The 14,187-nt window shown below is 32.0% G+C and overlaps 1 protein-coding gene across 1 annotated transcript; it reads right to left on the bottom strand.

The window, feature by feature from the left end:
* Window positions 1–9,306: 9,306 nt before the first annotated feature.
* LOC132312245 (uncharacterized) lies at window positions 9,307–12,482 on the bottom strand. The gene is made up of 2 exons (XM_059810538.1): window positions 12,325–12,482; window positions 9,307–10,851 (listed from the first exon to the last, which is right to left on the bottom strand). The coding sequence occupies exon 2, from the start codon at window positions 10,841–10,843 to the stop codon at window positions 9,437–9,439; it is 1,407 nt and encodes a 468-aa protein (XP_059666521.1). The 5' UTR covers window positions 10,844–10,851; window positions 12,325–12,482; the 3' UTR covers window positions 9,307–9,436.
* Between the last annotated feature and the right edge of the window lie 1,705 nt (window positions 12,483–14,187).

Here is a 14,187-nt window from a genome sequence, read left to right as displayed (position 1 = left end):
GTGAGAATATCTATGAATTGGACAACATATCTAGATGCATAGAGTAATGCAGTGGGGATGAAAAAAATGGGCAGCGAGGGTTCGGTTTTGTTTGAAGAAATGGTGTTAGTAACAAAATTTTGGAGAGAATGGTGCAGAGAGAGAGAGAGAGAGATAGGACAAAAAGAGGTCTTAATAGATTAAAAGCTTCATCTACCGGCCACTAAAGAGCTAGGGTTTGGTTTGTTTGAAGAAGTGGTGTTAGTCACAAAAATTTGCATAAAGTGGTGCAGAGAGAGAGAGAGAGAGAGAGAGAGAGAGAGAGATGGGACAAAAGTGGTCTCTATAGAACAGAAGTTTCATCTAGCAGCAGAGAGGATTTGGCTTAGTTTGAAGAAGAGGTTTTAGTCACAAAAAATTGCGTACTGTGGTGCACAGAGAGAGAGAGAGAGAGATGGGACAAAAGTGGTCTCAGTAGAACAAAAATTTCATCTAGTATCAGAGAGGATTTGGCTTAGTTTGAAGAAGAGGTGTTAGTGATCACAAAATTTTGGTGTGTAAAACAAAGAGAGAGAGAGAGGTCGACAAAACTTAAAAGTGGTCTTCATTTGATCCGAACCCTCTCTCTCTACGTCCCTTTCTATGTGGGTGTTTTCGTATCTATATATAAGAATAGCATGCATATCCTCTCTCTAGCTCTCTTTCTCTATTTGTGTGTGTACATATATATATATGTACACACACAAATAGAGATGCATGCTCTTTTTTATATATATATATATATATATATATGTACACACACAAATAGAGATGCATGCTCTTTTATATATATATATATATATATGTACACACACAAATAGAGATGCATGCTCTATCATTTAGTGGGAAGCATTGGGGTCCATCATATGCAGTGGGACAGAATCTTTGAGAAAGTGTATGTGAGACACGAGGAAGTTTCCTGGCGATTGCTTCTCGTGGTGAATATAAATAAATAAATAAATATATATATATATATTTACTGATCACCCCATTCTTATTCTTATTATTTTTTATTTTTTTATTATGGCAATAAAAAACATCCACACAGTATTTACAAAGAGCGTTATAAATAATCGTACAAAGACAAACAAATCACGAAACAAGAGAATAAAACTGAAGAATGGGCAAAAATAACGCACCAGCGAAAACCACCAAGGGAGGAAAGTAGTAACGGGAGTGACTCACAGGTTAGGCCATCGTCAAGGCAACTGCTCCAAGACTACATTCACAAGGCTCCGCCAAAAGGAAAAAAACCCCCCAAACCCCGCACAAGAGGCAGGTACAACAAAACTCACACATAGGCGGGGACCACAAAACCCATACAGAGGTGGAGACAAAAAAAACCCGACATAAATCAGAAATATAGTCAGAAAACAAAAAGCAAATCTACCCCATAAAATCATAAACAAGCCTAATAAAAGCAGATCTAATAAAATAACAACAAAATGGCGTAAAAAAATTACTCACCGAGTGCCTATGTACAACACGTTGAGTTTATTATATAATGGGAGGTAAGAATCGGCACCTCTTCACTCCATGGAGGGGTGAGGAGTAGGGCGAGGAGCAAAACATAGGGAGAGAACGAGGGGCGGCTGGGATTAGAGAGAGGCGTGAGAAAAAGGTGTGGACCAAAAGTACTGGCCTTTTCCCTTTCCTGTGCCCCCGTTCTAAATGTTGATATTTCTTAATGGTCGAACAATGATGGTGAAGTCGGCACGGTTGGTATTTTCATTTGTTAATGAGCAAAAAATTCATATTTCTCTTGATAATATAAGAATTAATAATTTCTTAATGCTCCCTAATATTTTGGAAGTGGAGAGTCTGGATTTTCAGAATCAACATGCACCATGATGTAGCTTGTGGGGCCAAATCTTGGTTAGTGTAAGCTTGGGTTAGAAAAAAAAATGTCATCCAAATCTAAAGTAGCACTCATTTGTGAGTGGAGACATGCATTAAAATATATATATATATATATATAAAGTAAGAACTTTAAGATTTTGCTAATAATTTTGTTTGAACTGAACGCGTGACATTGGGTGATTGCATCTATTTAAGAGAATAGGCAACTGCAAAAGGAGTGGACTTTGTTGCACTTTCAAATGAAAAATCATTATTCTCACCATCTTAATACTCACTTATTTATTGCTTGTCTATGTGTTTAAGCACAAAAATTCAATTACTTGTCATTTTAATATTGGATTATTTAAACTTTACATACTCGGCTCTATTTGTTTGGATATAAAATATTTTTTTTATTTTTTAGTGTTTGGTTATTGTAAAATATTTATGAATTTAACCACAACTTCCATCTACACATTTGATAAACACCGAAAAAGTTAAAAATAAAAAATAATAATAATAAAATAAAAAAATAAATTTTAAGGTTGTAAAATTCAAAAGAAAGAAAGAGTTACTAATATTGGAAAATATAAAATACTCCGTGTTGTGTACAACATGAATGAGGATTGAGGACTAAAAATATGGATAGGGAACTTTAGTTAGTGGTGGTAAAAGTGTAATTTACAAAAAGTAAAAGTATGACGAAATTTAAATAGGTCCCACTCTTTAAAGCATGCTTCTGACATCATCACTGCATTCGCTTCTTATGGATTTTAGCGCGAATCTGTTTTTTTGGGGCAAACATCTCTCACAGTATATTGAACCTCACTAAAATCTCATTAATAAAAGTGATTAAATTTAAAATGACAAAACTTGTAATATTGAAATTAATCATTTGAAATGGTGAATTTTCAAAGTAAACAGTAAAAATTGTGCTAGAGAGGATTTTGATTCATGCTTCTCAGAAAATTTTGATAACTGCCTTTGCTTTGACTATATTAATATATATTTAATATGTATATAATACAATAAAGAATTTGGTTATTTTATGACCACAATTATTTTAAAGTACATATTAAAAAATTTGTTACCTAAATCTTAAATGCTTGTTCTATTTGACTGTTCATGTATATAATTTTATCCTTTTCATTACTTATGTTGAATTCAGTAATTGATTACACAACTTGGGTTGATCATAGAATTTCTTGCAATGAATCTACAAGAATTTTGAATATAATATTTTAAAATGTTGATTATAGAGTTTCAGAATATTTGAAATAGATTTTTTATTTCTTTCAAAATTTAAAAAATTTATTTTATGTTACCAAATTTTTTATTTAATGTATCTTATAAATGGAATTAAACTAATAGAAATTTTCCGTACAATGATATAGTCAAATAAAATTGTTCCTATATTTTCTACACGTTGAAAATATCAGCGAAATTGGATTCAATTGAAATTACCGGAGTCAAATTTTTTTTAATACGAACCCAAATTTTCAAATTTCTCTAGGAGGAAACTGTGAGTGTTCATTGAGTGTTCTTTTTTTTTTATTATTATTATTAATGAGTCATAATGACGTCTGATGTATAGTTTTAAATTTTTTTTTTAATTTTTTAATTATGCATGTTCGTAAGGATGGTAATCAGGTAGCCCATGCTGTAACTTGTCTATCCATAATGATACGAAGGCTGTGCTACAATCGATGCCTTCATCGATCTCTCGGCTTCTCAAAGCTGATGCTACTGATTGTGTGTGAAAAGTTTTGTCTCTCTTTCCTTTTGTGTTGTTGTTGTTAAGGAAAAAAATATATATACTATATTATTAATGATTTAACGAACACACAATTCCAATTAGAATCGACCAAAAAATTTGTACCTTTTTCACATTTCCTACAAATTACTCCAAAAAAGCCCAACCATAATTGTTTTTGATTTTGACTAAGCAACCAACCATAATTGGTTTTGATTTTGACTAAACAAATAACATGAACCAGGTGGTCCCTATTTGATGTTCATGGAATGTTCACAATACGGAAGCCTTCTTATCCATTTTTCACCATGAGGTGGAAGCATGGTGTGGTACCCGTTTGAGAATTAAATTTAATTATCATATGACTTATTTATTTATTTAAAATTTAAATTATTAGGTAGTGATATATATTTATTCATTTATATTTAATCACTCTTTCATTCAATTTCGATGTAAAATAAATATCCCTTTATAACATTTCGTCATCAACAAGTGATTTATCAAAATTAAGTATGAACTTTTATGGTCATGATGATGTAAGATATAAAATTAGTTTAGTTACACACACGTACGCACAATTATATATTTGGACACTTAATTAGTTTGAATATTCAACTCTAGAAGTTTGAATATCGCAATGTGACCGTAGAAAAAATAATAAAATTGAATTATGGTCCATGTGAAATTGAGACTTTCTTGTCCTAGTTCAAATATTCAAAGGGACGGTATGTTGAATGGTAAAAAGTTTACATACTAATTTGGAATTGAAAAGTAATTGCGCAGCACAAATGACAAATTCAAGCTTCTTCTTCAATGCATTTTCCAAAGCAATTGTTTTCAGCAACATCACAGGATAGATAACACTTTTTCTCCCGGAAAATATACCACCACTTTCCTTTTACTTAAATGAGAACTAGTTGGACTTCCAAAGAATGGTTGCTCACCTCTCAATTTCCATTCAATTTACTTTTGAAAGTATTACTACTTTTTCTAGAATTTTGAACTATATTTATGTTGTATTCAATTAGACAGAATTGAAGGTTTAAAATTAGAAATAGTGAAATTAGAAGAAAATAATTCAAAAAATTAAATAAAAGTTTTCTTCAATTTCATCAATTTACGATGTCATACACGAACACGGCCAAAATACATTATTAATATCAAAATAATGTAAATGTGATAAAATACACACTAATTTTACACATTGGTGATGTAAATATATTATTAATATCAAAATAATATAAACGTGATAAAATACACAATAATTTTATACATTGGTGACGTGTCAGAGTATCTTAACAGACTGCTGTATATAAAAAAATAAAAATAAAAAATTACACATCATACGTGACAGTCTATATTTTACACAAAAGAACAGTTTAATACTCTAATGAAATTAAATAAGCTCCACAAATCTCAAAGGAGAAACTTATAGGATAAGTAAAATTCTTTCTCGACCAAATTCAATCGAAGTAGAGTAGCACAACCGATTATACATTAATACCTACTAAATAGTTAGATTAATTCGTCTCATGTGGTAAGTTTAAGGTCTCGAGTTTGTTTATTTATTTATATCAAGATTAAGGTTTTGAATTTTATTTTTGTTTTATCAGAATTAAGGTCGAGTTTGATTTGAATGTTCGATCTAAAAGATTTGTTCTAGTTTTGGTTAATATATAAAAAATATATGAAATATATCTAGATCATGTTTTACTCAAGTTCTATTCCATGATTTGTAATTTGGAATATTTATTGACTATGAGTGTTCGAGCCTCAATTGAGACAATATATATATATAATGGGCTGTATTTACTTAAAATTTTGAAGGAAAAAACAAAAAGATACTGGTGGTGAAATGTAAAATAGTGGAATTTTGATTAGATGAATACAGCTTTAAAAGTGGTGGAATGTATAGATATACAAAGGTATGAGGACTAAAAATAGATGGGACACTTTGATTAGTGGTGATAGAAATGTAATTTACAAAAAGTAAGAGTATAAAGAAACATGTGACGTGTGTGCACTGGTTTCTAATTTTCTATATAAATAATGTAGAGTATGTGTACTAAATGCAAATAGCGGAATCTTCCAAAAGTTTTATTTTTTATAGTATTATTACTAGTACTATAATACCCGCCGAAATTTAACTATCATACTGACGTCAACACGCATTCTGCCTATTACGTCAGCATTAGAATGCTAAACAGCAATATTTGTGTATATATGTATATATATAGGTAAAGTGAAAAAAACGAGAAAAAAAAAAAAAAAAAAAAAAAAAAAACAAATAATCTTGTTCCAGCTTTTGAGCCAAATAGTGGATTTGTTTTGAAAGTATTCTGGTACTGTTGAGAATAAAACAATACGGGCCAAACATATTGTGGACTCAAAATGGGCTACTGTAGCGGCCCGGGAACACTACAGCACACTTGGGAACAGACACCAAACATGCCCTAAACAGCCAAAACCTAAAGTTTGTGTTTGAAAAGAACATGCGAGAGGTTGTCCCTGTTTGGACAGATGTGTTTTTTTGAAGTGAAATGACCTATTGGATTAGTCATGAAATGTCACAGAAGTTGCACAAATTATTTCTAGTCTCATTAAAAAGAAAGCACTATATGATATTGTCCCATTTTGTTCTTAGTCTTAGCCCCAAAGTCCAAACACATTAATCGTACCACTTAAAGATAGCACAACCACATATATATTATTTTCCCTTTTTATACACCGACAAGGTCGTCACCTAGACATATTAACAGATCAGATTTTGATCTAAATCCGGTCTGATTATCTAAATATGAATCGAATAAAAAAAACTGATAATTCCATAATAATCTGAATACGATAATTCGTTACCTTAACAAATCGGATATGCATTATAGTTAACACAATCAAACAGTGATTCGATTCGATTAAAATTATATATATGTGTGTGTGTGTGTGAAATTTTGTGACGGACTTGGGAAATTTTGTGAGAGGGGACGAACTTTTAATTTGTGGAGCAAACTTTATATAGTGGTTCCATTTTTATAATTTCAATTGGGTTTTTTTTGTAAATTTAAAAAATGTAAAGTATAAAATGCAAAAAAATAAAATAAAATAAAATAAAATAAAATCAATGGGGCTGAATTGTAATTTTAGTGGGGGAATTTTCATAATTTTTGAAAAAATTAAAGTATAAAATGTAAAATTAAATTAAATAAAATAAAAAAGAATTCACTGGGGACAAATTGTAATTTTAGTGGGGCATCTTCATAAATTTTAAAAAAATTAAGATATAAAATAAAAATATAAAAAATTCAGTAGGGACTGCCTCATTGGTCCCACATTGGGTCTGTGCCTGAATGTTACATATATGAGTTACATACTATTAAATTTATATATATTAATTATCTATTATTATGTTATTCTATATATTAACGATTCTTCCCTCCGTCTAAACTTATAATTAGACATATCAGAGGACAAGATTTTAAACTCATTCTGAATCCAATCCAATCCGAATTTGAGCCAATTAAGATATGGATTGAAACATTCAATTCGATAACTCGTCAGCGATTCAAATTCGATAATTCATTAACTAAACAAATCGAATATGAATTGATTACCACACCCACAGACTATATTGCCACAATACTTACACAAGCATGCATTTGAAAATTGTAATGTGACAGTAGAAAAACTCAAATTGAATTCTGGTCCATGTGAAATTGATTGACGCTATGAAGTGTGAAAGTATTATTTTATTTTTTTTCCTTTGGTACGATCCTTCAAATTTTCAAAGGGGTGATATTTTGAAAGATAAAGTTGTTCCATTCTAATTTGGAATTCAAATGACAAATTCAAGCTCCTTCCATGCATTTTCATGGAAGCAAATTGGTTTTAGTCAGCATCAAAACTACTCAATTAGTCATCATCAAGCATCATAGGATAGAAACCACATTTTCTCGGAAAATATACAACGAGAACTAGTTGGACTTCAAAGTAAATGCTGTTTCTGCTCTCAATTTCCATTCAGTTTACTTTGAAAGCATCACTACTTTCTTGGCTTTTTTAAAAAGGTCTAGAATGAAGACACCAATTATATTAAATTATAAAAATATTTTCACTATCAAAAGTATGTGGGTGATTGGTTATATAGATACATCAAGATTGGTTGTAGATAAGCAGCTTGAAGTGAAATTGTGGGGACAACATGGTAGGTCTGGGATACGCGTCAATTTCGTGCTATCAAACATAAATATGCTCATAGTTAAAATGAGTAACTTTGGATATAAAATTAATGAAAAAAAAAATTTCGGGTACACGGTTTCAATGTTTTGTCAATAAAATTTTATAAAAAATTATTTTTATACCGAATAGTTGAATTGTCAGACCTGCGACTTTTAATTGGTCATCTATTTTGTATAAATAACCATTCAAAATCATTCAGTTAGACAATTTAATGTACCTTTTTGATCTAAGCATCGCTACTTCAATCCCATATTAAAGAAAAACTCTTAGGAAGTAAGTATATTCATGATCTTAGACAATTAACGTATATTTGAAATTTTTGAATTGGGTTTTGCAGTTTAGAGCGGTTATGTTAGCAAATAGCAAGTATACTGTTTTTACGTATGATTTGGATTTCATATTGTCCTTTATATTTTTATAAGAAAACACGGATGCTTAGCTATGAGCATGATCTTAATCATGATTAATTCTTTTTGACTTTTTCATATTTGCACGTGTGTGTGTGCGTGAGAGAGAGAGAGAGAGAGAGCAGTACAAGAATTATAAATTATTATATGGTCCGAAATTATTAATCCTGGATTACAAAATAACACATAAACAAATGCGTTAACTTTTTATGTTATTTTTAATTATTATTTATTTATTTTTTTATTTGTCGCTTTGTGATTAGCCCGAACAATTATACCATGTAACAAATTTTTCAGACCGGTGACCAATACCATATAAGAAACATGAAACACCATATCTTCCCAATCGTTAGAAGTAATATTCCCACAGAGCCCAGCCCATTTGGACTCTTATTCTCTCTCTGAATTATGGTCCATACTTCCTTTTATGGGCAATACTCTGAGCCAGGCCCATTGGAATCTGAAAAGCTTATACATTGTATTAGCATCTATATATGTATATGTGTTTTGATCTATATCTATAGATGCAGAAATGTAAAGGTCATTGCAAATGTAACAAGCCCCTATTGCTAGAATTGGTTATGAAATTAGCTTGACTAACTGTAGATAACGGAATTTTAGTTGAAACTATATATATATGAGTCGTGTATGTAAATACTACTCTTGTACACAACAGCATCATTCTTTGTGAATGTAGGTATCTTTTTTTTGTGTATACAATTTTGATGACTTGATTTGCACAAAAATGATATCTACGTGTATAAAAGTGATACTTAATATACAAAAATAATAGCTGAAAATAGTAAGAGTGGTTTGGACAAATGAATTGTGTTTTTCCATGTCATCTTAGACTTTTAACAAAATCCATGACTAGAAAAGCATCCAAAATTCCATGTTTCCGTAATTCTACCAAATAGAAGTTCATAGAAACCGCCAAACCAATTACGAGTACAAGGGAAACGGATAGAAGATTTTTTTGTGAAGTGCATTGGCTGCTAAACCAATTTCAATAGCGTCATTGAAAATTTTCTCCAACCCATCACAGAAGAGCAATAATTGATGAGAAAAATACGAAATATTTCCATTCAATCATTTCTTAGATTACATATTATTATACAACTGCTAACCAAATATTCTAAAAATGACAGATTTTACAGGGGAGAACAAAAAACCATGGCAATACAATTCAATCAAGACCAGGGTCCCAAGTGAGATGCTCAATGCTTATCTGTCTCAAAGACACAGTCAAACGAGCATCAGAAGCACGAATCTGGATCAATCTATCCTGCATATCCTGGAACGAAGGAATGCTGAAAACACCGGTTATTCTATCACACAGTAAGGGGTCCTCCGAAAAATTCACAAGGGCTTCTGCAACGTTATCCTTCAGCTCCTCCGACTCGACCAGCAGCATATCAATGAGAGTTGGAATTGCACCCGCATCGGCAAGGGCTACTCGATCCTCCGCATTGTAACTCAACTGAGCAATAGCCCCAGAAACCTTCTCCCTAACATCATCATTCCCGTCCCTCAAAAGCTCAACCAGAATCGGAATTGCTCCAGAGTTTCGAATAACAGATAAAGAGTGCTTGTAGCCTGAGAGATCCCAGAGAACATCGGCGGCTGCAGCCTTGGCGTGATCTTCTCCTCCTCTAAGGAGTCTCACCAAGTGCTCGGTAATTGTAATAGCATTTGCTTCAGCAACAGCTAAAATACAAAATACGTCCTCTGCAATCTCCTTACCCACGGGTTCAGGTCCTTGAAGAAGCTCCACATATAAAGCAATGGCTCCGGCGTCAGCAACTGGCCTAATGTAATCAACATGAGATGAGATGATGCCAAGAGCATTACCAGCTACCAGCTTTGTTGAGCTATCTCCATTCCGAAGTAATTCAATAAGCACCGGTATAACACCTAACTCAACAAGCATCCGCCTCGCTTTTCTAACCAGTCCAAGTAACCCAATTGCCTGAGCGGCTCTAATTCTAGATATCATGCTGCCACGTTTAGCAGATTCAACAAGAAAACTAAGGCCTCCTAAACGAACAATGACCTTCCTAGCCTCTCTCAAAAGAGCCAATGCACTTAAAATTTCTAACAATAAGCGCCTTGAACCATCAGGGCAGGAATTCAACATATTAAGGACAATTTCTAGCCCACCATTTCGAACTAGAATTATGCGATTAAGCTCTCCAAATGTAACAATATTTCGAAGGCATTTTAAAATAACTCTTTGTAAACTACCATCAGATTGATCTAATAACCTGAAGAGGGAAGGAACAGCGCTAGATTGGCCAATGATTACAGCCAATTTTCCCTGTCCCTGACAAGCAATGCATTTCAAGCAGTACACAATTGCTTCCTGAATGGAACCACTCAAATTACTAGGACTACCAAGAAGCTCTGCAAGGATGGGTATGGTACATGCCAATATATCCTCAGGTGCATGGTTAGCAAGACGTGCAAGCTTGATTATGGCTCGTATTTGCAAAGCCTCACTCCCACAGGCAATCACTTTTTCATATACTTGGAGTGCTTCCTCCCAATCTGTTCCTTTCTCTGCTCCGCTCCTCTCTAACTCTGACTGATCCATAATGAGAACTGAAACCAAATAATGATCAACACCTCCATTCAATCTTGGGATTTTAAGCAAACAACAAACACAATTTCCAACTACTATAGCAACACCACTTCAATATAGTACAAAATTAGAAAATTAAAGTCTTACAAAAGCATCCATATTATGCCAAAATAATTTTTATAAAAAAAATCATTTAATCTTGAGTTGCATTTTGCTGTTTTCTTAAACCTAAAACCAATAAGGCATCCAATTGATGATTAATTCGTCCAATGAAATGACTTGAAACAAGTTATCCTATTTTACACTAAAAATTTCACTATATGCTTCAAACAAAAAATGCTTGACATGGATAAACATGAAACATCATAAAAATTAATAGATTCTACTAATTTATCAACTTTTACTTATTCTCATAAGGCATATCTGATAGCCAACTTTTAGTATTCAAGGAGAAGTGCAATGCTTTGAATTTTGAGTTTGTTAGTATCAAAGCCAGACCCAGTCCTAGGATCTGCTACCACACCAAGCGTCTACCACACCGGCTAAGCAGGGTGATCTGACCGCAACGAGCACCCAAAAAAAAAGAGGTTTCGAATAATATAAACACATACATGCATTAACATATTCTTCCCCACCCCCCCCCCCCCCCCCCCCAAAAAAAAAAAAGAAAAAAAAAAAAGAAAGAGGATTCGAACCTTAGACTTGATGCTTCCTCAAACACTAGGGCCAAGCATTAAAATATATAACATCATTACAATTCTAAACAATTATGTAAGGCTTTATAACAGCAAATTGATCAAATTGTTCTCGGGTTATTTGAAGGCAGAAAGTATAAAATTGCTTAAAGCAACCATCAATAGTTCTGTTCTCACTCATCATGAAGGCCACTTGTATTTGAGGGATCCTATTGAACAATCCTGTATATAGTTAACATATGAACTTCAAGTCCACTTTATCCTCCAATATTGTTGAATTATCAAGTGTCAATATACCAGGAAGATATATAAATTTCAACATAAATTTACCAAACAACACAGCCACAATGAGCAAAACAGGTTTCAACTTTCAACATAGAGTACCAAAAATTTCAGATTCGAGCACATAAGGAAGGACATTAAGATCAATCAAAAAAATTAACAGGATTGATCTTCATCTAGTAATATTTAAAAGTTCATCTATCAATGATTCATTGTTACCCAAATGGGTATCTCAAATTTGGTTGAAATCGTTAGAAATTTAAAAATTTTGAGCTTAAATTAATTTAACAACATTACAGATGGAATACAAAATTAATATCAACTGGAATTTCCATCTAATAGCTGAAGCCATGAAGCAAATATGTTGCAAGAGAAATTATAGCCCAAAAATAAGTAATATCGCAACAATGAATCAAAAATGTTTGACGATAAAATTAAAATTTGCTAGGCATATATGTATATAAAATTATATGTATGCATCTATATATATATATATACACACAGAGAGAAACTCGCCTTCTTTCCTAGATATTTGCCCTTAAACCCATCATCGTCTGGAAACAATTATTCAAACCTGATACATCTGAAAAAGAAGGACGGTGAGGAGTTACAAACCCCTTATCTTGCTGTAGACTTGATCACTTGTTGGGACCCACCCAGGTGGGTCCCTTTTTCAAAATCCATTTTGTATGAAATAAACTACCTGAAAAAATAATATTAATAACACTAAAATTATATTGTAGTTATTAAAATTCAAAAAAAGAAAAAGAAAAGCTAGTATTTGCTTTTTGATTGTTTTCAAATATAAATTTGCAGAAATGCGTTTGAATAATTGAAAAAACAAATGAAAGAGAATGATAGACTGTAAGGACTAAAACAAAAACCAATATTTAAATTTTCTCGACCATATTGATTATTAACAATTGAAAATGACAAAAAAATAATAATAAAATTTTGTCTTATTTTGCATTATAGACAAATTAAAAGAAATGAGGTGTCTTAGAATATGAGTCAAAATTCAAATCAATTGCTAAAAATAGGATCAAAATAAGAATTCAGTCAATTCACTAACTCTCTTATGCTCAGAAAGGAAAAAATTCGAATGGATGGGAGAGTAAAATGGATGACTGAGGCATCATTTGGAAAGAGATTAAGTTGACAATTTAATTTGATTTGTAGGATAAAATGAAAGATAAATTTTTAAAAGTTATTTTTACCATTAAACTTATTCCTTACTCTATTTATGAGATTTATTAAATATTTATGAATGATGATGTAGTAATTTAAAACTTTTATAATAGGCTTGTCTTCTCTTTTAGGCTGATGAAAATTTGTGAAGGGGAATGACTCATCATTCATATTATCCTTTTTTTTTTCTTATATCATTTCTACCGAACTAAAAAAATTTATTCCTTTTTTTCTATTTTCTTCCACCCCTCTTCTTTCCTTTCCACTTATCAAGTCCCAAATTCCCGATGTTGTTCTTCCCAAATTCGGGGAGATAAGATATCAATTAATTTTCTCTCTTTTCCTTTTCTTCTATTCCCTCCTATTCAAATGCACTGTGAGAAAGAACTTCTTTATTGAGAACCCTTTTTACATAAAATAATCTAATTTTTTAAGAAGAGAAAGCTACTTTAAATGAGTTTACGGATAGCCCATGCCGTTGTATATTTTGTGACCCGTTTGGTGGTCTTTGCAAGGTTAAATCATGAGAAAAGAAAAATAAAAAAAATAAAAAAAAAACACACTTCTTATATAATGGGCGGGTTTTAATTTACTTTTACTTGGGTTGGGCTACGAAAGTGGACCGACCTCATTCAAGTTTCTGTGGACAAAGATACCTGAGCAGCCCAAAATCTATGTATTATTATTTTGACTAAGTGGCTTGGGTAACCAATGTCGTGGATTTAGATCTAAATTATTAAACTCTAATGTTTTGTTCGGCGTGAAGAGGGGGTGGAGGAAGACCGGAAGAAAACTTCCTTCGTTTGGCATGAAGAGGGCAAAGAGAGAAGAGAAAAAAGACAGAACAAGACAAGACAAGACAAGACGATCAATGAATCATTCTTCACAAATTTTCTTTTCTTCAAATATGAAAGGAAGATACAAAGGAAGAAAGACAATGCTATTATAAATATTCTTAAATTATAAATTTTTTTTTATAATTAGCATTTTCTCTTCCTTTTTCTTTTAACAAATAAAATAAGATATTATCTTATTTTCTTCTTTTCCACCCAACCAAACAAAAAGAGAAAAATACACAATCTTTTATCTAAAGAAGTTTCATTCATCCCCTCTTCTCGCCCTTTCATTTAATTTTCTTCCATCTTACTAAACGGAGCATAAGTTAAGATTTCAAGACAGATAAAGAGAAGA

This window comes from Cornus florida, unplaced genomic scaffold, assembly GCF_030987335.1.
Source record: "Cornus florida cultivar Cherokee Brave unplaced genomic scaffold, ASM3098733v1 CherokeeBrave_3.0.0_Hap2_Chr06, whole genome shotgun sequence".
Taxonomy (NCBI): Eukaryota; Viridiplantae; Streptophyta; class Magnoliopsida; order Cornales; family Cornaceae; genus Cornus; species Cornus florida.
This window is presented reverse-complemented; position numbering and strand designations above follow the sequence as displayed.

What these genes read in the sequence shown, in the direction of transcription:
- LOC132312245 (XM_059810538.1), bottom strand. Translation starts at nt 10,843, where the DNA reads ATGGATCAGTCAGAGTTAGAGAGGAGCGGAGCAGAGAAAGGAACAGAT.